A 27,439-nucleotide genomic window follows, 5' to 3' on the forward strand; every position below is an offset into this window, starting at 1 on the left:
AATTTAACGTCCAAAGACACGCGTTGCCAATGAAATAAATGCGAAATGATGTGGTTAGGGGGCAGAATGAAAGGACCATCGCGGAAATTCGCCGACTACTAGATCACCTCAATTAAGTGCATTACACAGAAACTATGTCGAATCTTGTCTAGAATTTGACGCGTTGAAAGACGCCAACCATTCCATTTCATGAGCGCACACCCGATTTAAGACATCGCAATCGAATCGCGAACCACTATTTGAGCACTACAGGTGCCGCCCTCGTTTTCGTTAACTACATGTATTCCATCCAGTCAAGTGCGGCCACCGCAAGGAGTTTCGTTGATTCGGTACCAAACCGCAACTTAGATTCACGCGACCGCTATCAATCAAAGCGCAAACAACGCCGATTAGGCCTAGGTTGCCCTTTGGCATGTTGTCGCGGAAAGTTTGTCCAAAACATGAAGATTTGACGTCAAAAACATTGCACTAGTAGTGAACCAAGAACAGCATGCATGATACGAATTTCGCGTTCGTGGCCGGGAGATCAGCAATGACCACAACTAGCCAAGCTTACGTACCACAGTGCACTGGCAGCAAAAGTGAAAGCTCGTGTCATAAAATCGTAAAATGTTTTCAATTTACTGACGGGGAAGCAAACGCGATATTTGTTGCAAGCTCGATAACGACGTCTTTCCCGACAGGAAACTGTTAACCGCATGCAGTTGATAAGGACGGGATCGCACGTGCCACATTGAGCAGCGGGCGGCCGAAGCTGTGCTAGCGACGTAGTACGCTGTAGCCGCGTCGGCGCCGGTGCAAAGGCTTATCGGTCACCGAGGCAACCGTCCTCCTCCCTTACTCAGCGAGCCCGCGCAGTGTCCCGCGGTCATTTTCTTTCACTTTCTTTTTCTTCCCTCCGCCTCTCATTCGTTCACTCCATGCTCCTCCTCCGTAACGAACTCGTCGTTCGCTTCCCAGCGGCGCATCCAGCGCGCCTCCTTTCAGAAGCGCACTCGCTACCGCATTTGTCACGAACGATTTCAGGCAACCACATTATAACCGGTCTTTCATCTTGGGGGACTGCACAATAAGCGGTATGCGTATACATGGTGTTCTAGGGAAGGGTAAATGGGATTGGAAAAAGACCGCATTGTAAGCGGTTCTGCACTATAAGCGGTTACCTTATAAGTGGTCTACACTGTACAACTAAGAAATTTTCATTCCCTGGCAAATACACATAGGGTTCTGTTATGTCATAAACTAAATTAGTCAGCAAATACAATTTGAAATTTTCCCAGAAAAGTCTGAATAAAAATCAGTCACTTTCATCTAATTTTAACAAAGAAAGATTTTTTCTTTGAGTGTACGCTATAACGCTATCGCTTTATAACATGTAGACATCCTAGTCACAATCTCAGCTTTACTGACAAGGCGGCACGCTGCACCCATGCAGAGAATAACGCTATTGCTTTATAACATGTAGGCATCCTAGTCACAATCCCAGCTTTATTTTGACAAGGCGGCACGCTGCACCCATGCAGGGAACAATGGACTTGTCACTCGGTAGCTCTATCACGTACCTGATTGTGCTAGGGATGGCGGCGATGGCTTTTGTAATTGCATTGCTCATGTGACAAATAACACGAATACTCTTCCCGAGTCCGTATCACTATGAGTGCTAGCACAATCACTTAATTTGTTTTTCATGTTTTCCCATATCAGCAACCTGTTCACGCGACCCTCTTGTGGAGGGCGCATAATCTGGAAGTGGTACCCCGTATGTCTAGGCGACATGAGCGCACGGCTCCTTGTTGGGGCCTCTCTCATACATGCCTTGCAAACTTTCCACACATGCAGGCATAGGTTAGTGGCAAAAGCAATACCATGGTAGCTTTTAGGTGTTGCTGTATTACAATTTCAGATTTTGAAAGGTTGAATGATTCACTTCCCAATTTAGAGAAGTGCAGTGATCACATCATTAAGTCGAACTTCAACTATACTGCAAGAAAACATATTGCTTTAAATAAATTATTTGAAGCACATGCCTCTTTTAGCAACCATTAGCAACGAAAGCGTATAACAAAGGGCAGGAAAAATTAGTCAAAACAAAGACGAAAGCTTCTGCAACAAAGCAGAAAACTGGGCGAGTCGGTATGTATTCACCATTATCCGAGTGTGCGCACTGACGACCAAGACAAAGAGAGAATAACACACAAGTGTTCACTTTGAACTAAAGTTTAATGACAGAAAACTGAAGAAAATAACACACATAGTACCACCCATGCATCACTATGCAAAAGGCATAACTCAACATATGTTGCACATGGCTTGAAAATTTAGCCTGACATGTCGTGTGGCCCCATTTACCTTGGCTAGGCAGGCACCTGCACCTTTATGAACACGGGAATGAAGTTAAAGGTCCTGCCTTCTTCACACACTTAGGAATGCTTTGCAAAGACTGCGGGTGCTCCGCGGATTGCAAAGGCACCACGGCTTTGTTCTGTCATTTAGACAAAATTACAAAAGAAATTTATGAGGCATTCAATGTCAAAAAAGAAGGTCATGAGTGTATAAGCCAGCGATCACTGTCACGAATAGATAAAGAGGTTTCTTTTCTGGACCACACCTTGCAGGGTTCAACAGATATGTTTTAAAGGGGCCCTGAAACACTTTTTCAAGTAACCATGGAATGAATTCACTGGAAGAGCGTATTGCCTCACAAATTCAACACCGCAAAAGCTTTAAGAATCTATCCAGTAAAAGCGGAGTTACAAAGATTTGTCACACGTTGCAATCGCATTCTCTCCTCTCGTCCCGCCGAAAGCGCCGGAAGCTAAGCAGGGAGGGATGGCAAGACCACAGAGGAACATCAAGTGCGCTTCGTGACCTTGAGAACTTTTTTCTTTTTTTTTCGAATGCGCGGCTTTTTCAGTGTGATCGCGCACACATGTGTGGATAAGTAGCGGCCTCCTGCGGCGATCTCTGTAACGAGTGAGCGCGCCATGTTCAAATCAGCCAACAGCTCATAGATGGGCTTGCTACGTGTGATTTTTGGGTATATTGCGTGATTTGTCGAGAGAAGAGAAAGCAATTTTCAGCTGACTGTGATAATTTATTGTGAATTTCAGGCCGCATGCTGCACTATAATATTTGGCTCGCATGTTGCCGGTAGCCTCTACTACTGATCGGCAGCGTTTTCTGACCATGCTCAAAAAGAGTTGCAGGGCCCCTTTAAGACCTTGTCATGTAGTCAGGCGAAATTTTTAAGCAATCTGTGTAACCGATGCTGTTGAGTTAAGTTTTCTGCATAGTGACCTATGCATGGTACTCTGTATGTCTTTTTTTCTGTTTTTCTTCATTAAATTTTAGACAAAAGTGAGCACCTGTGTCGTTTTCTCTCTTTGAGTTCATCGTCGATGCGCACTCTTCGGCTTGAACATTTCTTGTAGGGAAGACAAAAACTTATTTCTTTAATAACTTTTCTTCTAGGCATGCTGTGAGAGTTGTACTACGAATTTCAGTTGAGGAAAGAGTGCTTTCAAGCACTGAGCCATTTGTCTTGTTGCATCTATGTAACATCAGAAATTCCAAGAGAGTTCATGATGCAACAACTTTAAGCATGAAGCCCATGAAAACTGCCTACTCACGCGCCAGTAAGGAGCTCAAACATGAGCACTCCCAGGCTCCAGTAGTCTGCCGAGATGTCATGCCCTCGATTAAGGATCACTTCAGGAGCAACATACTCAGGTGTGCCACAGAAAGTCCATGTCTTGCGCCCATTCACCAACTTTTTGGCGAATCCGAAGTCCACCTGCATTACACACATTAGCTGGTTAAAAATGTTGCGATGTTATTACAGCATCATAAAAATGCTAGTAATGTACTTGCGTGACCCGCCATTGCCTTAGCATGTAAGATATCGCACTGCTAAGCTCGAGGGTGCAGGTTCAATTCCTGGGCACAGGGGTTCTATTTTAATGGGGACAAAATGGGAAGAATACCTGTGTGCTTAGATTTAGGTTTATATAGACTACTATAGAGACTGACTGGCATACAAACTAATTTCTACATCTACTAATATTAGTCTAGAGAACTATTATATTGCTTGGAAGTCCAAAGCAAAGCATTTTTTCTAAACAATATAAAAATAACAATTTTCATATGCAATAACTCTAGAATAACTTGTCACTGAGAGCCTCCTAGCATGAACTAATATGATGTAACATGCCCTAAAAAAACAGTGGAACATATTAATGAGCACATACCAGTTTGATGTATCCTTGTACATCAAGTAGCATGTTCTCTGGCTTGAGATCACGGTAGATGATGTTCCTGGCATGCAGGTAGTCAAAAGCTTCCACAACACAGGCTGTATAGAACCTTGTGGTGGTGTCATCAAAGTTGCCACTGCAGAATGGACAGTGCTTCAGACAGCTGACAAACACCAATGATAGCAAGAGACATTTTGGGCCCTATAAATACAACTCCCCAGTATTATTGCTCATTAACACTATGACGGAAGAGCTGAGCCTTTTGCAATTATTTTCATGTTTAAGCAATAGAAAAAAAAGTGTTTTCAAGCGAACTTGCGAATGAGCAGTATACTTTTTTAAGTTCCGCCAACCAGGTGAAATTGCAATATCATCTGCAACAATGTATACCAGCACAATTAGACCGCGACAACACCAAAAATGTTAACACAGATACAAACACTGAAAAGAAATAAAGTGAAAAGACTACATGATAGTAGCATAAATGAAAACCAGTATCTGCTGGCTGGAGCAACAGCACCAACAACCACTGCAATAGTGAAGGGATAACACCGTATTTACTCACATAATTTGTGCACTTTTTTTTTGCAATTTTGGGGCACCGAAAATTGGGTGCACAAATTATGCGGGAATTTTGCGAGCGTATACGAAATATTGTATCAAAGTCATAAAACGCACACAGTATATAAATTTAAAAAATAAATCAATTGGAGCACAAACTAATTAAATGTACTTGTTAATTTTGAAATAGCACACACTTTATCCGGTCAGATCCGGTCACGCACGGTCTAATGAGAATCACTGATTGCGAAGTCTGATAGCACATCGTCCTCAGTTCCGTCGAGGGTGTTCGAACGCCCCATTTTCTTGAAGCTCTTTTGACAATACTGCGAGAAACTAGGTCCCACGACACGGCGATACCAGAAGTACTAAGCATCCGCACATAATTGATTAGGCTTCTTCAATGGCAGGAAACTTGCATAAAGAAGCACGGACTCTTTTGCATTCTCGTGTACCAATCGCGCCGGTTGTCACGTTTAAGTACGTCGAAGTGCTTTGCAGCGGCACACTTCCCGTGTTCTTCAGTGAAATTTACGTCGAGCTTCAATTTCGCCACACATATAATTACTGTAGCACATCGCAAGGAAACCGTCAAAACGCGTTGGCTGGTTGGCGAAACCTAAACTTCCGAAATCGACCAAGTGAGCATTGCAGCACCGACGCAGATAACGAGGGGAACAGTCGGCACAACAGGCCCTTGGACGCTTTCGACGCAGAAAGTCGTCCGTGCCGCGATACGAGCGCGCATTCTCCCCATTATTGCAGTGGTAGAAATCGGGGAATAGGGATAGGGGGAGGCAGAAGCTTGAGAAGTTTGAGCGACCCGTGAACAGGTTTGTGTTTGGGTGCAGTATTCTAGGGACCTTAGTTCCGGGGAAGTCTTCAGAAGAAGGAACTTTGCACTCACAGCCTGTTTGACTGAGACTCATCTGCAAAGTGAGGTGCGCACCTGGCCGAAGCACCGAAAGGTCCAAATGTGTGAGCGCCGGCGAGCTGGCTCGGGCGGGTCGGGGAGCGCGAAATGTGGGAGTAATCTTTTTTTTCAGTAAAGCCGGCAAAATATTAGGGGTGTGCAAATTATGCGAGGGTGCAAATTATGCACATAAATAAGGTACAGAGCTATACAGAGCTAAGCTGGCATTAACAATGTCACACCAGTAGCCTGTGAGGCCACTGAGCATATGATCATTCAACAATTTAATTCGCCCATTTCCAATGAAAAACACTTTCAGTCACGGGTGTACATGCCACTGATTCACTTCCAGGAAAAATAAATTACACTCTGGCTAGGCAGTGCTGAACTTTCATCATCACAAACCAGCTTGTAAAGTGACACAGTGTAAAGTGACACTGAGTACTTTCAATAAGAGTGCCAATGCAACAATTAAGAAAATGTTAAAAAGCCTTTTTTATGCTTTAGGCATCACGTGACATCATTAAAGGAAGAGCCTGCAAAAAGTATGTTGAAAAACTGTCTGCCTGCTTGTTTTATCTCTGATGTCAACTCAAATAAGCATACTACCGCATACCCAAAGCCTATGCATTGAAAACGTGCACTAAACATACTAACACACACAAAAAAGCTAAAAAACATCTTTCCAGTTTTCACAAATTACAAATTCTTCTCACAGGATAATAAAAATTGAGGTAACATCATCTTAAATTGAAGACGCCAATCTCACTCCTTGTTGAATATCTTCAGGTTTCCTCTCACTATATAGCAATGTTTAGAAAGGAGTACTAGAGCTTCAGTGCTTTAATGTTACTGTAAAATGAGTTAAGGAACCTTGAACAGTGTACATACTAGTAGTAGAAAGAAAAAAAAAGAGTGAGGGTAGCCTCCATTTTTACATAGAATTTAGTGGCACTTTGGACTTTTTTGTAAGCCAACAAGTACAAACTTTAGCTGCTGGGCATGGTGCAAGAGATTGTGTCGCTCACCGGTCTCGAAGGATGGTCCACAACTCCCCGCCTAGACATGGCTCAAGCAGCATGTACAGGTACTTTCTGTCCTTGAATGTCTTGTACAACCTGCAGCATGCAAGAGATAATCGAACCTATGAAAAAGCAGATTTTCAGGGCAACCTTCAAGCACAAAGTTTACTCTCCTTCTCCGAGTTATTTTTCACTTTCTTATTAGAATAAATATTAGCGATAGCAGAACCTACTATACCATACTTTTTATTTTGACATAGAATTATGTGTGGAATATAAAAGAATCAATGTCAAAGAAACAGCTTCAGAACTCTGAAAAAAAAAAGTAGGATTGAAAACAATATTTTAAGAATTTATTGAATATGAAGAGAAAAAACTAGCAATGAGCACATACCTTGCCCAAACTTTTAAAATTTCATTTTTTGTTATTAAAAAACATTTATGGCCAGTTATGATAGCGCTTATGCTAAATAAGATGATACTCATCCTCATAAGTGGCCAAAGACTCATCCTGAAAAGCTGGAGCATAGATAAACATCACTATAGTGATGTTTGTCATATGTCCCTATATATATATTCATATATTTATCATATGCTACAGTAAACATTAAGAGACCCAACGCAATGACGAGTCTTCACTGTCTGCAAGCTTTCACTTACACATATGAAACATCCAATGTGAATACTGTGAACCACACAGAAACGGCGACACTGACAGCAAATATGCTCCTCGAGCGTTCATATAATTGATGTTGCACTAAAAGAAGAGATACTGAGATGGCTTGAATCACACATTTACACCAATGGTCAGACGACATGGTGTAACAGTGATGCATGACCATCTGACGAATTTGCATAACATATATAATCAAATGATCGTGAACATGGGGTGTTGCTAGAGCTGCCGTTTCGACAAGCGAATGTGTCTTTTTCAAGACTGCAACTGCTTTCCATAGCTTTCCTTCTTTATAGCTTCTGTCTTCCCCTGGACTTAAGTCTGTTTTTTTTTTAAGCCCAAAGGTTGAAATATGAGTTACTGTTTATATAACTGAATTTAGAAACACAATGAAGCACATGTTCCAATTTTGACAAGGAAATTTCTGGTGAAATTAAAACATATAAAGTAGGCTCTGGGTAATTATGATTCAAGGAGACCCTAGGATTTTGTTTGAATATCAGTTCATAAACAAGAGTAAGGGCAATATATGCACTTTTGTACAGAAACAAGTTATACTTACCAACCTGGGGACTTTGAAATTCGAGATTTGTAAAGTGCAAGGGTGGGGGGTTCGTTACGTGACAAAAGAAAACTGGCATGCGTCTTTATTTTTTGTGTTTCAGGGTCGTAGCAACACCATAAGTAGCTTTAAATGAGCGCCAGTCAGGTTTTTTAAATGTCAGCAATCATACTGGCACTCGTTATTATGCGTGCATGCACTTGTGAAATTCAAGGACCAAATGAGCAGCGTCCCATGCCAGCTAATAGCCCTTTCTCAATTTTGGTATGCTTTTTCGCACGACGTGATTGCATTGCGGCGAAAATGACTTGAGAAGCATTCCGAGCGCGGCAGACCAAGGTCAGACAATTTCGATTCCACTGTTGCCCCCCCCTCCCAATGAACACGCGATTGATAATGCACGGGGTTGAGTAAGTTTGGCTGGTTTGATGCAAGCAAGTTGGAAATCGGCTTTATTTGCAACTGTTATGATATAAGACCTTAAATGTTTGCATGCCAAAGGCTGCCGATATATTCCAGCATGGGCAAGCAAAAATTAATGCAATGGAGCAGATAGAATTCCGCTGCTTTAATATACATTTAATACACAGGGTGCCAGCCAAAAACTGTACTACTGTACAGTCTACAGCATTGTAAACTATTTGTGTTATTCATGCACTATGATCCAACAAAATTCATAACACTATGATCCAATAAACAAACACTGGAGGCCAATTGGCCTATGGGCCCCTAGTGTCTGTTGTATCATGGTGCAAATGCATGCTGCTGTCTGAGTGCTGCCAAGGCAATAATGCACTCATATGCTCCCAGCAACCCGGTTTACTGATTCCATGCTTGAGAACAACATGGTAGCAGTACACTAGTGCTATGTCCCTCGGCTTCTTTCATATTTCGAGGGCTTTCTTTGCAATGTGCAAAAAAGGACTGCATAAGGTGTAATGTACAGGAAACCATTCAGTTGGTGGTTTCTCAAGGTGCTTACCATGCGATCATACTTTGGGTCTTCAGGCAACAAAAATATTGGTAATTCAGTTGGTTATTGCAAAATTAAAAAAAATAGCAGAGAGTATGATAACTATATATATATATATATATATATACATGTGTGTGTGTGTGTTATTGTTAATTGTATGTGTGTGAGTCAATTCACTCCCAAAGCACCTTTTATTTTTATTCTTTGCTCAAGTAACATGGAACATTGTATACACAAGCTGTATAGAGGTATCTACTTGCTTGCAATAGACACTACTCTTGAAGGCCTAAACTCATCTAATGATGAAGTCACAATTGGCTTCATGCACAGCATGCATAGAGGTATCTGTTTGCTTGCAATAGACACTACTCTTGAAGGCCTAAACTCACTTAATGATGAAGTCACAATTGGCTTCCTCCAGAATCATCTTCTCAGACATGATATGCTGCTGCTGCCTTGTCTCCACAATCTGTGCCTTTTTCATGACCTTCAGTGCAAATGAGCGCATTGGGTCTTGCATGCTTTGTACCTAAAGAAGGCAAGAACCAAACAAGTGAATCAGACTAAGTTAACGACAAAATGCATGAAGAATCATGACTATTTTTAGGAAATGTTTCTGCGTGCTTGTTCATAAATGTAATGTACACTGTCATTCACTGTTACAGATATGTTTTACTTTCTGCCAGTGTTCTCTTTCCCCCGACTATCATCATTTTGCTATTTTGCAAGACACATCAACAGTATCGGAAAATTTGTAAAAGTTGTCTTCTGACAGTATGATGGGCAATAATTATCATGCTGTGCATGTCTGAAATAACAGTACATTACTGAGCTGATGTGTGTGCCAGTGACTACTCTGAAGTGTACAAAAATGCATCTACGCATAAATGTTAGCTGATGAAGTCAAGCAAAGTGACTTAGTATGACAAGTGCTGACTGTGCTTTCTAGAACGGTTGTTACAAAAGAGTAGCTCGGCTTCTCAGGTACAAGTTTACCTAATATTAGTACGTTCTATTCCAAGTCTTCTCATTTGGGAGTGTTCTTGCCTGTGAACCAACATTATGTCATGAAAATCCTTTGGTTAATCATGATAGCCTTGCACTGCCAAACTGCAGCACTAAATTTTTTACTTGTGCAGTGTAACAGACACGCTGTATAAGCAGTTGAAACGCTTTGTAAGCAGTTGGCACGTTGAAAGGAAAGCTTGCAGAAATTGTCACATATTTTGCATACACGTAACAAGGATTGCTAATAACTGGGTTTTTTAATGACATGAAACAAACTGACTGCAATTATTATAGTACATCTAATATGCTACGCCATTTCTTAATGCAGCACTTTACTCAAGACGTAAGAGCAGAACAAATATTTTTCCAAATAGTTGCATAGCCAGACATTATCAATATCAAATAAAGATGGTTATCATGGTAATTTTTTCCTACCAGTTCAACTCGGCCAAAGCCACCAACTCCCAGTGTAGCTATTACACGGAGATCGCTCAGCTTCAAGTTTGCGAATTCTTCATTGATCCTGTTTAAAGAAGAAATTACAAGAAACTCAGAACAATGATGCACCCTATATAACGTATAAAAGGCACTATGAATGTATATAAAGTAAAAACACTTCTTACACAACGTGACATGCTTACCCATACGATAGGTTTCCAAAGAAAGCATCAAAACAAATAGAGAAGCAAATTAGAATGATTCAACCTCTTGACACATACATACCAATATGCAAAAATAGGCAATTGCTGTTCTTGCCTCTTATCACAACAGTGCTTACATGTATGCAGTTATAAACAATGAAATCAAGAAAGGCTAGAAGTATGCTGCATAGCGTACAGAATATCTTTAAAGCAACTTGAGCTGAACTACCTACTACCTCACAGGGTACCCACAAAATACTATTACGGATATCATTGAGCAAATCAATGTAGTTTTTGCAATGTCTCACCAGTTACTTAACTAGATCTATTGTGAAAATTTATGTAAGTATCCATGTAAAAGGATTGCCTGTTATTTAAATGGTACGTATTAGAGAGAGTAAAGAAATGCCAAATTCAGTTAGTTGCCTCAACTTTCCACTTGGAAACATTTTTGCATAAAAACAACAAGAGCGAAATCACATATCTATATGTATGCAAGCCAGAAATAAAACTTGGTAAAGTTTCTATTGAAAGAATGAATGAAGTTTGTATATGGGCCGCTAAGTAGCAACCATCTATGAAAGCCAGTGTTGGCCATGCAGCTGATGTCAGCGATGTCTTTTCAAGAACAAAAACTGTGCTTGGCACAAATCATAAAGCAAGTACGGAAGAAGATTTAAAATTTGTTATAGGCAGTCGACATTGTTAGCCAATTAACTGCTTGCACTGTACACAAGGGCAGTGTGAATGAGTTTGCCAAACAATAACATTAGCAAAACCAGAATCATCGGTTACTTTTGTGTATATCAGTGAAAGGTGTGGTACTTGTTGGCTTGCAGATATCATAAGGTGTATTCAATGTTTCTCAAGGCAACAATTTTGAATGTAGATTGCTTATGAGGGCATGAAAAACTGTTATGCTGCAGCCAACTAAAAGGGATAATAAACATTCTAAGAAGATTTTGCAATTTCAGGGTGATAAATATCTTATCAGTAAAATTTTTAATCAACCGAGCAATTCAGAGATGTGAAATAGGAGAATTTGTCCCACCTTTGTCTTGCACCCACATCCTCATCATACTGCTTGCCTCGAATTTCATCAATGTTGCTCATCAGCTGGTTGAATGAGCTAAAGGGAAGGGGAAGGGTGTTCAAAAGATAAAGAGACAAAACGCTATTAAGTCCATGAGATGAGAGCATGTAGCCACAAAACATGAACAGGCTTTGTTTTTTTTTCTGCTAATTACCATGGTACTTTAGCACTGAAACAGTGAATATTATGACACTGCATAACGCGCTCATCTTAAGCTGGCTTTCGTCACGAAAGTGTTTCAAAAATATACCGGACAGCTTACAGATTTGCCCTGTTAGAAAACTGTTGCAGCTAAAATTACTCTGCCTGTACCAGGCCAATCAAGCTGTCATAGTGAAATTATCAAGAGAGGAGTGCTCAAGTAAAATAGTCTTTATCAGCTTAAACCAATTACATAGTTAGCTTTAGTGCCCCTTTAAGTTTTGGGCATTATGATGGATACAGGAAATAAGCTGAGATTGCTCCTGCCACTGGCTCCTGCCATAATTTGTGACAATCAATTAAGGTGTTTGTGATAGTATTTGTGAGCAATTTGGTCAATCTTAAGGTTTTTGAATTCAGTGATATCATCGACAGTTAATAACAGTTTACCTTACCTGATCTTGACTTTTACGGTATAATGCATGTACTGTACTGTACCAACATGTTTTCTTAGATGCTCTGAATACTCTTTGTAAATGTTTCTATGGTTATTGGCATTTACATACGCACACAGCAGCACGAAAAATAACTGCAGATTTAGTCTGAGCACATTGCACAATATGTACCGGTAAATCATTGTCGAAGAAGAAAATACTAAGGGGTAAACAAGAAACTAAAAGAGCATGCTCACTCTCTGTCGATGACTAGACATGTCACACCCTCGGGATCGTCTGCTATTATGTTAGCTGTCCGACATTCTTCACTGTAAAAAAGAATGCAACAAAATGGCATATGATGCAAAGTGAAACTATTTTTGAAATGACATAAAGACAGCAAGGGAAAAGCAAAATGGAATGAGAAAAGAAAGAAAAATGGACATTACACTTTTAAAGCTTAATATTTTTGACACTTCCACCTCAGAAGGCCGCTTTTTCCTATAAATCAAATTCCATATAATGCATTGAAAATGTTACGGAATACATGACTTAATAGGATGGATGCTTTTCTTATAATACTCAATAGTACATCTGTGCACTAAGTAGCAATCACACACACATCTCATTCAATATGCACCAGAATTCTAGCGCAAAATTATAGTAGCCCCACCGCGGTGGTCTAGTGGCTAAGGTACTCGGCTGCTGACTTCCAGGTTGCGGGATCGCATTCGGGCTGCGGGCACTGCATTTTCGATGGAGGCGAAAATGCTGTAGGCCTGTGTGTTCAGATTTGGGTGCACGTTAAAGAATAGCAGGTGGTTGAAATTTTCAGAGCTCTACACTACGGCATCTCTCATAATAATACGGTGGCTTTGGGACTTTAAACCCCACATATCAGCACAATTTAGTAAACAAAACACTGCAAATAACACAGAAAAATTTATATTTTACTGTCTGCATTTTATGTGATGCAAAAATTCTACGAATGAAAGTAATCACAGTATGAAATATACCCAATCTATTCACAGCAATAATATCTTGGAAGTTTTACTAAAGCGAAACAAATGGCCCGGAGAGGTCAATAAACTTAATTTTACTGAACACATATAAGATCTTGATACATCCTAGTATTTATGCAAACATAAAGCAAGAAACAGTGCTGTAGAAATTAGCTACAGCAGTTAAGCTACCATATAATAAACTGACAATGCGCATTGTTATCTATGTTGTCGCCATCTTATAAAAAAATGAAGAGGAAGAAACACGGTATGCTTACCCTACTGAGCGTGAACACCCCCCCACCCCATTCCTATGAAGGGACAAAAGACAGGGTAGTTCCTATATTGTATATTGTGGCTGCTCAACTCGGCAGCAATGAAATACAGTACCCGAATACGAGAAAAAAAATGCAAAAATCAAGCGAGCATATCTACGCGCATAGCAGATGTATAATGCCACAATCATTGACAGCAAGCATCACACTCACCTAGATCACACACTAGAAAAATCATGATGTGCATGTGTGAGAGGGACAAAAAGCAAGAACAGATATGGGCATCTTGAAGAAATGATGAGAGAGAGAGCAAAGCAGCTCACTCACCCTTGCAGTGCTTTTTCTCCAAAGAAGTCACCCCTGTGAAGGGTCCTGATGAAGATCTCCTCTCCTGTGCTACTGGCCTCCTCTGGTGCTTTCCTGGTTACCTTGACCTGGCACAGCCAAAAGGCGGGAATTCTCTCATTTCCTTTGCACCAGAAACTTCTCTCACAATTCTAAATCATGCTAAGTAGTCAATAAAAAAGGTGTACGAGAGAGCGTGCAAGAGGAGATAACATTTCCCTTGCAACTCGCTCCTTTTTCCTTCATAAAACTGTTTTCTCATTGCTAATGAGCACAAGTGAACAGGGTATTATTGCTGTTCCTGCTGCAGTTGCGTATGCAATGTAATTATAGTGCTGAATGATAAGCTAAGAACAAGTGCAGGAAACCCAGAAAAATTCACGGACTAGCAACCCTTAACACACTGCTTCAGTAAAGCAGCTCAGCTGCTACAAGAGTGAGGGAACCTAATGGCACTGCATTTGTTATGAAAGACCTGTAGGTTGAGCAGCAAAATGCAAGGACTCAAGTGTGGTTATATCTTTTAAGGGGAGGGGGGGGGGGGGGGCTAGAGGAACACAACTTTTGCAATGTTATGTTTTACGTCACCACATTATGATGCTGATGTCAACATAAGTAGTAATATGTCAAAGAAATACACATACAGTTCCTTTGCTGATGATGAAGAATGTGTCACCCCTGGCTCCTTGCCTGATGATGTAGTCACCTTGTGCATAAGTAGTCTGAAAAAATATTGTTAACAGAGAAACTAAGAAACAGTATTCTTCTAACAGAAGGACTGAAAGCTGGGCCAGTTGGTGACATATATTTGGTGTTAAAATGTGTTCAAGTTCTCTTAACAGCATTTTTTCTAGAAATTGAAAAAGATGCCTATCCTTTAGACTACCCTCAGTTTCTGCCAGGCAAAGTTACGTCCTTTTCTATAGCTCAAGCAGCGAGTACTAGATATAAGAGTTATTCTACCACATTAGTCTACTCTTTACAGTTGAAAAAATATATTGTGTGTGTTCCAATAGTTTTTATGAACTATAGACTGCACCACACATTGAGTAGTGTGAAATTTTGAGAGGCCATCTACAGAGTCCATGAGTTAGAGATGATGTGAGTACCTAAAAGAGCCGATCACCAGTAATATATAAAATAAATTCTTATATAGCTATAAAGGGTCATCCAGAAGTGTGCTGCCAGAAAAATGTTCTTTAATGGTTCAGCAACAAGTGAACATTGACACAATGAAGTGGATTCCTTTGCGAATATACTTTTATTATATCCTACATCTATTATAAGCGAATTCTCTATATATGCCAACTCCAGCAAGAAAATTCTGAGACTGATTTTAATTCATCCAATGATTTGTCATATGCGAGCTCATCAAGGTTTGTTTGTAATGAAGAATGAATCAGCTGAATATTTTTGAGGCAAAATGGCACGCTAGCTCCCATTTTGCCTGGCTTGATCAGCACCCGCAAGTGACACTTGTCCATGATTATTTGCTTGTAACGTACAAACCTTACAACAGCCCCTTTCAGCAGAAGTGGAGAGCCGTGGAGGAGAAACCCAATAGCCCATTTATAATCCCCTGCATTCAGACACCCTCATGCCCTCTAACACTATGTACTAAGCAATTCAAGCACCCTCTGTGCATGCCTAATCTGTCCGATAGAGAAACACAAAACGACAGTATTGGATAGAAAACTATAATTCAACCATCCTGTTGCATTCCCATTTTATAACCAGTTACCTCATCCAATGGGGACTTATAAACCATGCAATAAATAAAAACCATATTTCCAGCATTAGACTCAAACATACTGCAAACAAATGAAACAGCTTTGCATACTCTAAAACAGGAATGCACATACATACCTCTTCAAGAACATCAGATATTTTCACAAGGGTTTCCTCGGGAAGTTTCCTGAATGTAGGCACACTGGAAAAAAGTGATAAGGAATGGTGTTATAAAGTGCAACAATATAACTGATAGTGCACTAATTGCATAAACCATCACATGTGTGTGTGCACATGCACACACACACATTGCGGGGGTTCATTGATTGCCTACTCCAAAGATAAAGTGCTCAGTGGAATCACCTAAATATAATTTATTATTACAAGGAAAGATTTAAAGTGTTATGATGAAAAGGGCAAAGCATAGCAGAAACTCCACAAATAACTTCTGCACTGGTCCTGCTAGCCCTGGCCTCAGCAGATGATATATATATATATATATATATAGGCAAGAAAGGGGCGACGAAACTTACGTGGAAGCGTCTTTACTAAACGTTTTCAGCTGGTGGACCAGCCTTCGTCAGAGCGTTTTCAGCTGGTCCACCAGCTGAAAACGTTTAGTAAAGACGCTTCCATGAAAGTTTCGTCGCCCCTTTCTTGCCTACAATACGTCGGGTCCAGCGTGAATGACGTTCAAAGAACCTGGTATATATATATATATATATATATATATATATACACACACACACACACACACACACACACGCACACACACACACATCGCATGCTCCACAGTTAAGAGCAACATCGAATTACTGCCCCAACAATATCGTTAAGACTCAATTTTTCATTTTTGGCAGCTTTTCAAACTATAACCCACATGAAAATAGTATGTGAATTCACAGGTGCAAATTGGGAATGAAATCTATTCCAGACTGGATAGCCATTTCTAGCTTGGAAGTTTTCCTGTCCCAGTCTTTAAACTACATTTCTAGTTCGAAAGTTTTCGAGTTTCAGTTGAATGGCATTTCCAACTGGGAACGAAACCCATTCTAGGCTGCAAATAGGAATCATTCCGGACTGAGAAGCCATATCCAGCTTGAAGTTTCCCAGTCTCACTCTGGAAGTTATATTTTCAGCTTCTATTTGGAAATAATTTGCTCAGCATTAAATTTTCCTGTTTAAGCGAGGAAGTAGAAAAGTTGACAAAAAGAATTCCAGCTGAATGAAAATTGCTGTACATACAATTGATAGCAGATGAATTGTATACTGTATTTAATATAATGTAACACGTGCTTCTTCTCCAAATTTTTGCTACCAGAAAGAGGAGCTTTGTTTTGAATGGAACACTCAAAGTCAATTTTTTTTCCTGAGTGCAATTAGAAGTGACCCCTCGTGTAACAATCATGGTGGCATTACAATACAGTAAATACGGTAATGCAGCCTGTAATGCAGTTGTGTGGTAATGCAGCCTGCAATCATGGTGTCATGCTATCTGGCAGTATGCAATGTTTCTATATGTGCGATGTGTACTACAGGGCAGTTTGTGCAATCATTCCTTGTCACCAATAACCCTGTGCCATGCAGTGCTCGTGATTAATGGAGCGTATACATTCATGCAACAAATGCCAGTAATTAATTCTGTGTGAGTTAATTTATTTGACATTTATTCAGAGTGTCTTGCTTTGCAATGCTGTGCACTTGGGTGTATGACAAAGGTGTATTGTACTGGTTTGGAGAGTTGTATTGAGCTATTCATGTGAATTGGTTTAACTATAGCATTCGCCAAAATTGCATTTTATGTGCCACTGTCGTTTTAATGTTGACTCACTATGTATGAATACTTTTTTAAAAGTGGTGTACAAGGACATGATTAAACTCGTGCAACATTTTGAGATATGTTCGAACACTTGCTACAACAGCTGAAATAAATGCTGCTAAGTTTCACCACCATGTCCTTTGGCTCTGGGCAGTGCACTGGATGAACAGGTGCTGTAGAAACCATGCTAATACACATGAATCAGCAGTGATATTAAATCTAGAAATTGTTTCATTTCTAAGTGGAAATGAAGAATCGCAACTGCAAATTTTGCTACTTCCAGCTGAGGATCCTTCCATTTCCAGCTGGAAATATTTCCATTTTCAGCTGGATTGTAGAACCTGGAAAATTTTCCAGGTTTCATAATTCAGCTGAGAATGGGAATCATTTTCACGTGGGGAGTAATCCACATAGACTCATGTTGAATTCCAATGGTGGAGTCGGTGCAAGTTTCTCTCCTCCTTTTGGAGGAAGTGTGTTCCAATAGCAATAGCAGAGTGCGGGCAGGAGTCAAAAAGTGTTTCAATGAGAAAGTCGGCATGGGCGAATCAGCCGGGGGGGGGGGGGGGGCGAGGGGGCGCAGCCCTCGCTAAGAAAAGTTGGGGTGGGGGGGCACTTTTGACAGTGGTCACTCTTGGCTGCATGCTGGGGAAACCAACAAGTAAGGCGAAGCTTTCTGACACAACAGTTATCACTCAGTTATGTTCTCACGGGAGAATGAAATTGTTACGAGGCTATGTTATAACATAGTGAAGTTTTGCCAACACTGCCCCTGTGGCGATTTTCCTCGTAGGTTATATATATATATATATATATATATATATATATATATATATATATATATATATATATATATACATATCACAGCTGACGAGTGTGGTAGGTTTGCCCTTCCACTCGCGAAAGAGTCGGTACACCTCTGAAAGTCGGAGTGGATTTCGAGCGGGAGTGACTCTGAGGAGCAGGGAAGTAACTCCACTAAAATCAGCGGAGTGGGCCAGAACTCGGCGTGTCGTACTTTCATGACAGTGACAGGACGGGGTGTTTGACCGCTAGGCGAATTATCCCTAATATGTTCGACTGCTTGGGGGTGACGCCGCTGTCACGTGTTGCGGCAGTAATGGTGGACAACATGGCCGACTGGGCAAATCAGTTCGCTGCAGATTGATAGCGACAATGAAACAACCACGTACGAGCAGTAATTCAACAGAATTTGACAGTGAGGTTAGTGGAACAGAATAGCACATGGAAGGTATTCTGGGCAACCCAAGGACTTTCCCTTCTACCTTGCTCCCCATACTTGGTCCGGCAGTGCAGATTGTGTTCCAATCGTGGATTTAGAGGTGTTGCTCTACCCCAGAGTCAAGTGCTTTCTCGCAGAGTCCATCGGTTGCTCCGACTTCGCCATTGGAATTCAACATCAGGCGGACAGTTGGCCATCATGACTAGTCATAAATAAAGACAAAAGTACTCCATGTGCATCATAAACACCTACCTCTTAAGAAATTCAGTATATTCAGACTGTCTGACCAAGCCTGTCCTCATCATGATTGTCTGGAAGCACTGCCTTTCAATTGCCCAAAGCTTGCAGTCGCTGACAGCTGCAAGAGACGACCAAACCATTAATACATCATTTCACTGAAGATAATACTTTAATTACAGACTGAACGGAAATTTCAAAGTTGAATATTTGAGCTGTACACACATAGAAAGGAGTGTGTGAGGCACATGTGTCTCATGCACAATTAAGACAAACATTAACTTGCTCCTTGTAAGTCCATTCTACTCTTACAAACAACTGTTTACAATTGTGCCAGACTTCCTGAAGAGTATTAGAGCTCTCATCGAGACTACAACCAGTGTGAAAGTTTAAGAAGGGCTCCAAGTTCTTTTTTCCATTTTGAAGCTGTGAAAACCTTATGAAGTTGTTGAAATGCTTCTTACAGCCCCTAGCCATATTTTAGGAATGATAAGTATATCCTTTCAGCAGATCTGTTTGGTTACTATGTTATGCTTTAGGGCAGAGGTCGGCAACCTGCGGCCCGTATGGCAGTATTTTGCAGCCCCTAGCATGACTTCAGAACCCACCCCCTTAGTCACTCTCTATCAGATGGCCAACATGGCAGTTTTGACCTCGAATGTGGTTTTCGCCTGGTAACATAAATGTTTGTAAATTGCACCTTTGTGAAAATTGCATGCTTAAAATAATAATATCAGAATTGTTGGTGTGTAAAGTTCCAAAACCACCAAATGATTATGAGAGATACCATAGTGGAGGGCTCAGGAAATTTGGCCACCTGGTGTTCCTAAATGTGCACCTAAATCTAGGTGCACAGGCCTCGAATATATTCATCTCCATGTAAGGCCAGGATTCGAACCCGTAACCTACGGGTCGGTAGCCGAGTGCCTTAGCCACTAGACCACCATGGCGGGTATGCTGAACATAAGCATTTATATTCACTATTTCTTTACACTATTGTCAATTACAGTTTGCTAAATTTTTTCTCTTAGCCTGCAAATAACTCCTCCCCTCTTTTCCAATTGGCCCTGCGACCCGACTGTGCGACCCACACCACGTTGGTGTCATGCAACTTGGCCCTATTCCTCAAAGGTTGCCAACTATGGCTTGAAGATATAGATACACACATCACAAGATTAGTGATTCAATATTATTCAGCAAATGTGCATCTCAAAAGTGCCATTTCACATTGAAAGGGGGTAGTTCTTTTTCTTGCATTATTTCTGTAACGGAAGTAAGTGTATTTACACAAATACCTGCATATTACTATGAAGCTGTCCATACCTTTGACAGTAGCTGTCCTTGTGCAGTTGTAGAGGATGGCCAGCTCACCGAACACTTTTCCAGGCCCAAGGGTGCAGAGAAATTTGTTCTCCTTTGTGACCTCCACTTTGCCCTCTGAACAGAAAGTCGGGAACACAGATTCCATGATTACCACCTTTGAAACATTATGAAACTGGCAAGCACATGAAGATGGGAACAAGAAGACGACACAGACAATGCTACCTCCAACTAATATTGACTACGACGGTACCACGCCACAAATGTAGTCTCTTCACTCATTAAAAGGTAACTGTGCATGCTTGAAAACTGGGCTATCAGCTTCTGTTATTTCTACGCTCTCCTTTCTCTTTTTTGTATTCCAGCTAACTATAATAGCTTGGTTAGTGTGCACATGAAAACTGGGTGACAAAGGAAAAACTTGATATTATGGAAAAATTTTTTACAAGTATCATGAATATGCTCTCAAAGGTTCTTCACTTTCTTTTTTTTTGCAAAATAAAAAAGAAATGCATGGTTTAAACTATAATAACGTCATAAAGGCCAATTCACAATGGAGCTGAGGGGAACCCCAGCAATGAAATGCAAAGTGACGCAAACTATGTGAAGGAGGACATGGTTTAGCACTGAAGGAGCCTCCTCTCCACTTGCCTACCTGCATGCCTTCGGCCCACAGATCGCCTCTCTCATCATTTCCTCCTCCCCCTCACATGACTCTTCCTCATCGTCACTTCCCTTCCCCCCTTCTTGCTATTGTGCTAAACTACGTGTGGCTATGCTATGTTTCATGCGACCCTTATTCCTCACTCCTACATCAAGTGTTCTCACACTCACATCCCTTTTCAACTTCTCCACTATGCAGCCTATACTATAAATGGCTATGATAAGCTTTACCCTCTCCTTTCTCTTCACCACAACATCACATAGCTCCTCTCCTCAGGCTCAGTTCCCTTCATCACCCCTTGTTCTATGAATGGCTATGCTTAACTCTTTCACTCTCCTGCCTTCACTTCCCTTTCCCATTCCTTTGCTATATATTATACATGGATATGCTATACTCTTCCCTCTCTCCTTCCCCTCAGATAACTGCTCCTTACCCTCATTTCCATTTCCCGCAGCCTAGCTATACTATACAAGGCTTACCTTATCCCCCTTCTCCTCGCCCTCATATCGCCACTCGCCTGATACCCTCCCCATTCACCCCTGCTCACCCTATTTCTCTCTCTATAGCCTCTATCATGCTATTGCCTCGACATGATGACAATAGTTTCAAGCGGTCTCCCGGCACGAACTGAACTCAATTTAAAACAGCCCCGTTGTTAAAATACCACGTAGAATGCTCGCTTGCGCACCTAGAGCACCTGGGCAGCGTTCCTTCGTTTCCCACTAACATTGAGGTGCCCTTATGCGCCATAACTGCAGAGCTTCCTAGGGTTACGCCTGCAGACGACCATATACGTATAAGCATTCTGCCATGGCTACTGAAAGATATAAAGCGACAACACAGCGATGATGGCACGGTAACTGTGCGAATTACAAACATGTTGCGTGCTAGTGGCAGCACAAGCGATAACCGCTCAGTATATAATATGATTTCCACCAGTGCTGTTAACTTCTTTTTATTGCGATGGCAAAAAAACAGCCGGACCACCGGCTGGTTTTTTCCGTCGCCGCCGTCGTCATTCACGTATATGTATATGCGTGTATATATGCGGAGAAAGATGCGCTAGCCTCTTCTTTCGGCAGAGGGGCAGAGGGAACATACCTTTCCGGCCTCGTCTGCGCGCGCGCGCTTATCTCGTGAGCGATTGGGGGGGGGGGGGGGGGGGGGGCTTATGGTTGCTGAGCTATCACCGCAACGATCAGCGCGCGCGCGGCTCTTGCCCCAACAACAGGCGGGAACATCGATGGGCTGCGATCTCGACAAAAAAAGAAACGGTGCCAAAAGTGTACCGGAAGTAGCCGTCCACATGTAGATGTGCTCTACGCATAAGGGCCAAACCTCATAAGCGCGAAAATGCACGCGACAAGCGACGCGACGTAGATCGGCTTCGCGCGATCAGTCGCTAGCGCAGGCAAACCTCATTGACGCGACGGCTTCGGCGAGCGAATTCCACTGTTGCTGGCATGAGGCCGTCTACTCGCACCAAGAAAACCGCGTAGAGAGCGGTATGCAATTTAAAAGTAAGATATATTGTTGTGTAATGAAACGGAAAGTGTTTATTATTGCCTTGCAGCACTTTTTTATATGCACATGCGTAATAAACATTGCGTTATTTCTTGTTGCGCATACGTGACTCGGGCAGGGTCACGTGAACCTATGTAGTCTTTGTCTTTTCTGGTATTTCGCTATTGGCTGCTTGAGCCCAGCACTTCCGGGCGATGAGCGACGGTTTCAAATCTGGAGAACCGAGCGATCGCGCAAAAACGAGCACGCGACACGTCGCGCGAGCGCCCTGTTTCGTCGCTCGTCGCTGTCGCGTGCATTTTCGCGCTTATGAGGTTTGGCCCTAAGGCCAAACCTCATAAGCGCGAAAATGCACGCGCATATGCACGCGCATATGCACGCGCATGTGCTATGCACGCGCATGTGCTATGCACGCGCATGTGCATATAAAGAAGTGCTGCAAGGCAATAATGAACACTTTACGTTTCATTACACAACAATATATCTTATTTTTAAATTGCATACCGCTCGCTACGCGGTTTTCTTGGTGCGAGTAGACGGCCTCATGCCATCAACAGTGGAATTCGCTCGCCGAAGCCGTCGCGTGAATGAGGTTTGCCTGCGCTAGCGACTGATCGCGCGAAGCCGATCTACGTCGCGTCGCTCGTCGCTGTCGCGTGCATTTTCGCGCTTATGAGGTTTGGCCTTAACAAACTGCCACCAGCGGCGACACACGACGTATAGCCCTTTTTACCCGCATGCGCTACCCACGGGAGGCGCTTCTCATGAGCGCCGTCACTACGCATGAGTCTTGTTGTGGCCATCTACTGTGGCCGCGCCGCAGGAAAATTGGTTACTTAGCAGGCGCATGTTTACTATATTTATTATTGCTCCTAAAAATGCTAGCCTTGCTTCGTAAAACATTCCAATATGTCACTATCGCATTCATTAATTCGCCATTTTGGCGAAACTATGACATTTTTTGTGAAGTCACCAGGATGCATCATCCCAAAATCAAAAGTCATCAGTTTTAGCGGAAAGCTATTGATTATGATAGTAACTTTCCTCAGAATTTTACCTTTTAGTTTCCCAGACAACACACAACATCCAAAGGACTTCACGAAAAAATCCCGACGTCCCACACCCCAACACGGGGGTTTTTTAGATGTCCTTTGGACAAGTGCATATGGGCCATCCCAACAGGGTGGCTATTAAGATGTCCTTTGGAGATGTGCATAGGGATCATTCTTAAAACATCCTTTGTGGGCTCTGTTTGGGAGTTCAAGTTAGCGGTGAATTCACCGTGTTGAAAACTGGCCATCTATCGGAAACTGATTCCAATGGAGTGCACGGTTCATGCGCGTGCACAATTGTCATGTGCACAAAAATAGTAATATTTGTATCGTGATTTTATAAGAAGGTTTATCTTTTTTTTTTGCTATAGCTGTCGCTCCGTCATTTTCCTGCAAATCAAGAAACTCGTGGCAGGGCAGCCATAGAGTTAATATATTAACTATATTAACAGGGAGACGTTCGTGAAAAGGTTTATAGCTTACCGCGTACATGCACAGGTGGTCAGCGACGAGGAAAGCCGTGTGCTCACTTATGAACACGCAACATGCAGAGACCGGGCTGCTGACCCGCAGGGCGCGGGTTCGAATCCCGGCTGCGGCGGCTGCATTTCCGATGGAGGCGGAAATGTTGTAGGCCCGTGTGCTCAGATTTGGGTGCACGTTAAAGAACCCCATGTGGTCTAAATTTCCTGAGCCCTCCACTACGGCGTCTCTCATAATCATATAGTGGTTTTGGGACGTTAAACCCCACATATCAACATGCAGAGACCGGCTTCACCTTCGCTACAGGAAGGCTCGTTTCTTTTTATTAAAAATATTTTCCCAGTCATAGCAATTTTTTTTTCAGCTGAAAACTGGAGTTTCTTCTGTTGAGAACTGCAATATAATTCGTATGTGTTCTTGATCTTGGTAGCGCTAGCATGTTCCCTTAAAACGAGAAGCTTCGCATAAAATTCGCTCCTACAGAAGGCACGGTGTGCTTTTTATTCGTTCGTTTTCGACAGGAGGTAACGAGCCTTTAAATTTGAGCGCAGATTCCTACTTAGTAGTTGTAATAGGCTTGAGTGGCATACTTTACCACTTGGAAGTCCCCAATGAAGTCACTGAGACTCGAAAGAGATATAAATGTCGCTTGAAGGACTGAAAAGACGCTAAATTTAGCGACTTTCTCGCTAAGTTAACACCCCTAATTGCCACTGTCATGAACCACCACGAGAGAAGCATACCCGTTGTACACCTTGTACGCATACAAACGACTTTACAATTTATCGAAGGAAACATATATATCGTAATGTTGTACGTATTTGTACAGTGAAAGATTCGTCACAACTACGTTTTGAACTATTAGACCGTTAGTATAGGCGGCAAGATTGGAAAGGTGGCAGCACCGTCGCCGCATAAGTGTGAATAGGCGGGCGACGACGCGTATACAAATGTACGCCGCGGTGCTTTGCTGTAGGCGGTTTGAGTCGATGGTTGGTGAATAAAGCACATTGACTGAAGCCTAATAAGAATATATGGATACAACCTCCACTGCTACATTAATGCACGAAGCCAAGCTCACCTTCATATTACGTGCGAGAGATGTGCAATCTGCCGATCAATTGGGCCTCTGGTCTTCGGTCGCAGTCGTGTTTTGCCTCATGGTCAATGTTTTTTTCTTGCTTTATTTGTGAGTGTTTAACTCATGTTCTGTATACATACAACAATATATGTTGCGTTACTGAGACAATTATGTGTTAACCTCATGTAGGAGCTACAAAAAAAAGAAAAAAAAAGGAAGCCTGTATACTTCTGCGCAATTTGATGAAGAAGAACTTGGTGCACTCCTAGAAGGGCCAGAGTAGGTGCTAGTTGGTTGCACATAGTTGACATTTGTGACGCGCTTTTTTTCTTCGTGTTCAAACAGCGCTTCGCAAGTCTCAACATTGTGCACTCCGCTTTTACGTTTGCATGAATATGTGTGGCTATATAAATGCATGACTTGATGTATGTTTTATTGCTAAACAGCCTTTGCAGACGCTTCTTCGTGCTTTGCGATATCACAAGGATTTCGAAATCACAAAAACTTTACAAGACAGTGTCACTTATTCTGCGTTCGCGCCTCGTAATTTAGTACTTCATTCGCTTATGGCGACGGAAAATGCACTGTGTGATGTGTTTGAAGGACAAAATGGCAACCGCAGTGAAATTATGTCAGGGTATACGGGTGGAAAGATGATTACACCTAGCACCATACCGACACGTGCACGCACTCACTCATTAGAGGACCCACAAGTCCCGGAAGTTGAAATGTTTAAAGGGACACGTTTGACACTGTGCTACCGTATTAAAGCGGCTCCCTTTAGCATATGACGATTCCCCGGCAAGTCATTTCTGCCTAAATATTTGCGTACGCGGCAACGTCATGGCCGCACTGATTAAAACGCTTCCTACCACTCGTGCTTCAACTCAGCACCCCCCCCCCCACCCCCAGAACGAAAAAATACAATTTTTTTTTTAAGAAAGTAGGGTGATATTTTATGGGAGCGCTAATTACGCGAGTAAGTACGATAACAATCGTACCACATCGATTAATATACTGTTGATAATTTGCGTGCGAATAAACACTTTTCTACGAAGATTTTAGCTGACGCCCTACCTTCGTTTTCTATTCATGACCTTACACCGCATAGTTGCAATCTGTTATGAAACGTGCCTTCGTTAAAAAAAAAAAAAAACTGGGCGTGCAAACACGGACGTAAGAAAGATGATAAGACACCAGAAACGCCGACTAAGAACTAAACTCGCTAAGCTATCTGTTATTTTAAACGAGTCGTCGCTTTGTTCCATTCTTAGGTCGTGACAAGCCATGTAGGAATGCATTTCATTCGGCCAATGCAATTTCCCAGGATAGAAGATTCATAACAAATGAGTTCTGTATATTCAGCCAAAGACGGTGTGCAGTTCTATTGTTGCAGTATAGTGTCTCACCTTCCATGACGTAGACAACAGAGCCAACATCGCCCTCCTTAATAATGAGGCTGTCCTGGGCATACTCGACTGGGTACATGCAGTCGGTTATCTCCTTGATCTGCACTGTTTCCAGGTTCTTCATGAAATCATTGTCTTGGATTGCTTGCTTAATCAGCTCCCGAGATCTGCAACGGTAGAAATATTACATGTATGAGCAGGGCAGTTTGCCTTAAGCAATCTATAGTTATTGTACTACCCTGAACAAGCTGTGTTTGGTTCCCCTAATTTAAGATAGGGATTAAAACTTGTCCCACGACAAATATATTGAAAGATATCAGGGCGTCACAAACAAGCCCGCTTTTAGAAGTATCATAGCCGCACATTTTTTAGGCTATTCTGGAGACTTGGCCAGCGAAAAATAAGACTAAAAATAACAGAAAAACATAACGTACAATGAAAATATGTATCTCGTAATGTCCCTGAAATAATGAAATTTCAGTGGATGTATGAGCAAAAAACAAAAAAGCATTTCCGTAAACTGCAGTGTCGTGGTCTTCAAAGGCCCCCATCAAACGCTGCTGTTGGATCGTGCATGACCTATAAGGATGAAAGAACGATGCCGCCAATTACTGCCCTATGATCCTCTTGCTTCGGAGGTTCATTACTTGGCACAAAGATGTCACACAGCAAATGAAAACACTGCTAGCTGTTGCGGGTATATATCACCTGCTTGGAGGAGGAAGAGCCATACCGCCTAAAGACAGGGCAACACGAATAACATTTAAAAGAAAAAAAATCACAATTCCGGACGTCGGAAACTGTCCTCGCCATGCTTAAGGGATCCTGCAGCACTTTTTCAGCTAGGTCAAAAGACACAGCTTATCGGTAGTCGAGACTACTGAGAACACACGAAGCAATCATTACAGCATAGCACGCGGTCTAGAATTAACAATAATTCCCAGTCAGCTACAAATCGTTGCCTCTTGACTTTACAAACGA

General features: G+C 41.9%; 1 protein-coding gene across 4 annotated transcripts in view; it reads right to left on the reverse strand.

The window, feature by feature from the left end:
* Nucleotides 1–27,439, reverse strand: part of for (cGMP-dependent protein kinase for) — a 182,900-nt gene that overhangs the window by 18,138 nt on the left and 137,323 nt on the right. For 3 of the 4 annotated variants that reach the window (XM_037414181.2, XM_037414184.2, XM_037414183.2), the window contains exons 2-14: nucleotides 26,459–26,625; nucleotides 20,249–20,362; nucleotides 18,941–19,046; nucleotides 15,765–15,828; nucleotides 14,543–14,620; nucleotides 13,881–13,987; nucleotides 12,535–12,606; nucleotides 11,661–11,738; nucleotides 10,404–10,491; nucleotides 9,350–9,489; nucleotides 6,756–6,845; nucleotides 4,248–4,389; nucleotides 3,630–3,793 (exon numbers count right to left, since the gene is read on the reverse strand). In XM_037414181.2, the coding sequence (XP_037270078.2) occupies nucleotides 3,630–3,793; nucleotides 4,248–4,389; nucleotides 6,756–6,845; nucleotides 9,350–9,489; nucleotides 10,404–10,491; nucleotides 11,661–11,738; nucleotides 12,535–12,606; nucleotides 13,881–13,987; nucleotides 14,543–14,620; nucleotides 15,765–15,828; nucleotides 18,941–19,046; nucleotides 20,249–20,362; nucleotides 26,459–26,625 (1,410 nt within the window). The remainder of the gene's footprint in view (nucleotides 1–3,629; nucleotides 3,794–4,247; nucleotides 4,390–6,755; nucleotides 6,846–9,349; nucleotides 9,490–10,403; nucleotides 10,492–11,660; nucleotides 11,739–12,534; nucleotides 12,607–13,880; nucleotides 13,988–14,542; nucleotides 14,621–15,764; nucleotides 15,829–18,940; nucleotides 19,047–20,248; nucleotides 20,363–26,458; nucleotides 26,626–27,439) is intronic. The other variant, XM_075878880.1, reaches the window with a different exon arrangement.

This window comes from Rhipicephalus microplus, chromosome X, assembly GCF_043290135.1.
Source record: "Rhipicephalus microplus isolate Deutch F79 chromosome X, USDA_Rmic, whole genome shotgun sequence".
Classification (NCBI taxonomy): domain Eukaryota; kingdom Metazoa; phylum Arthropoda; class Arachnida; order Ixodida; family Ixodidae; genus Rhipicephalus; species Rhipicephalus microplus.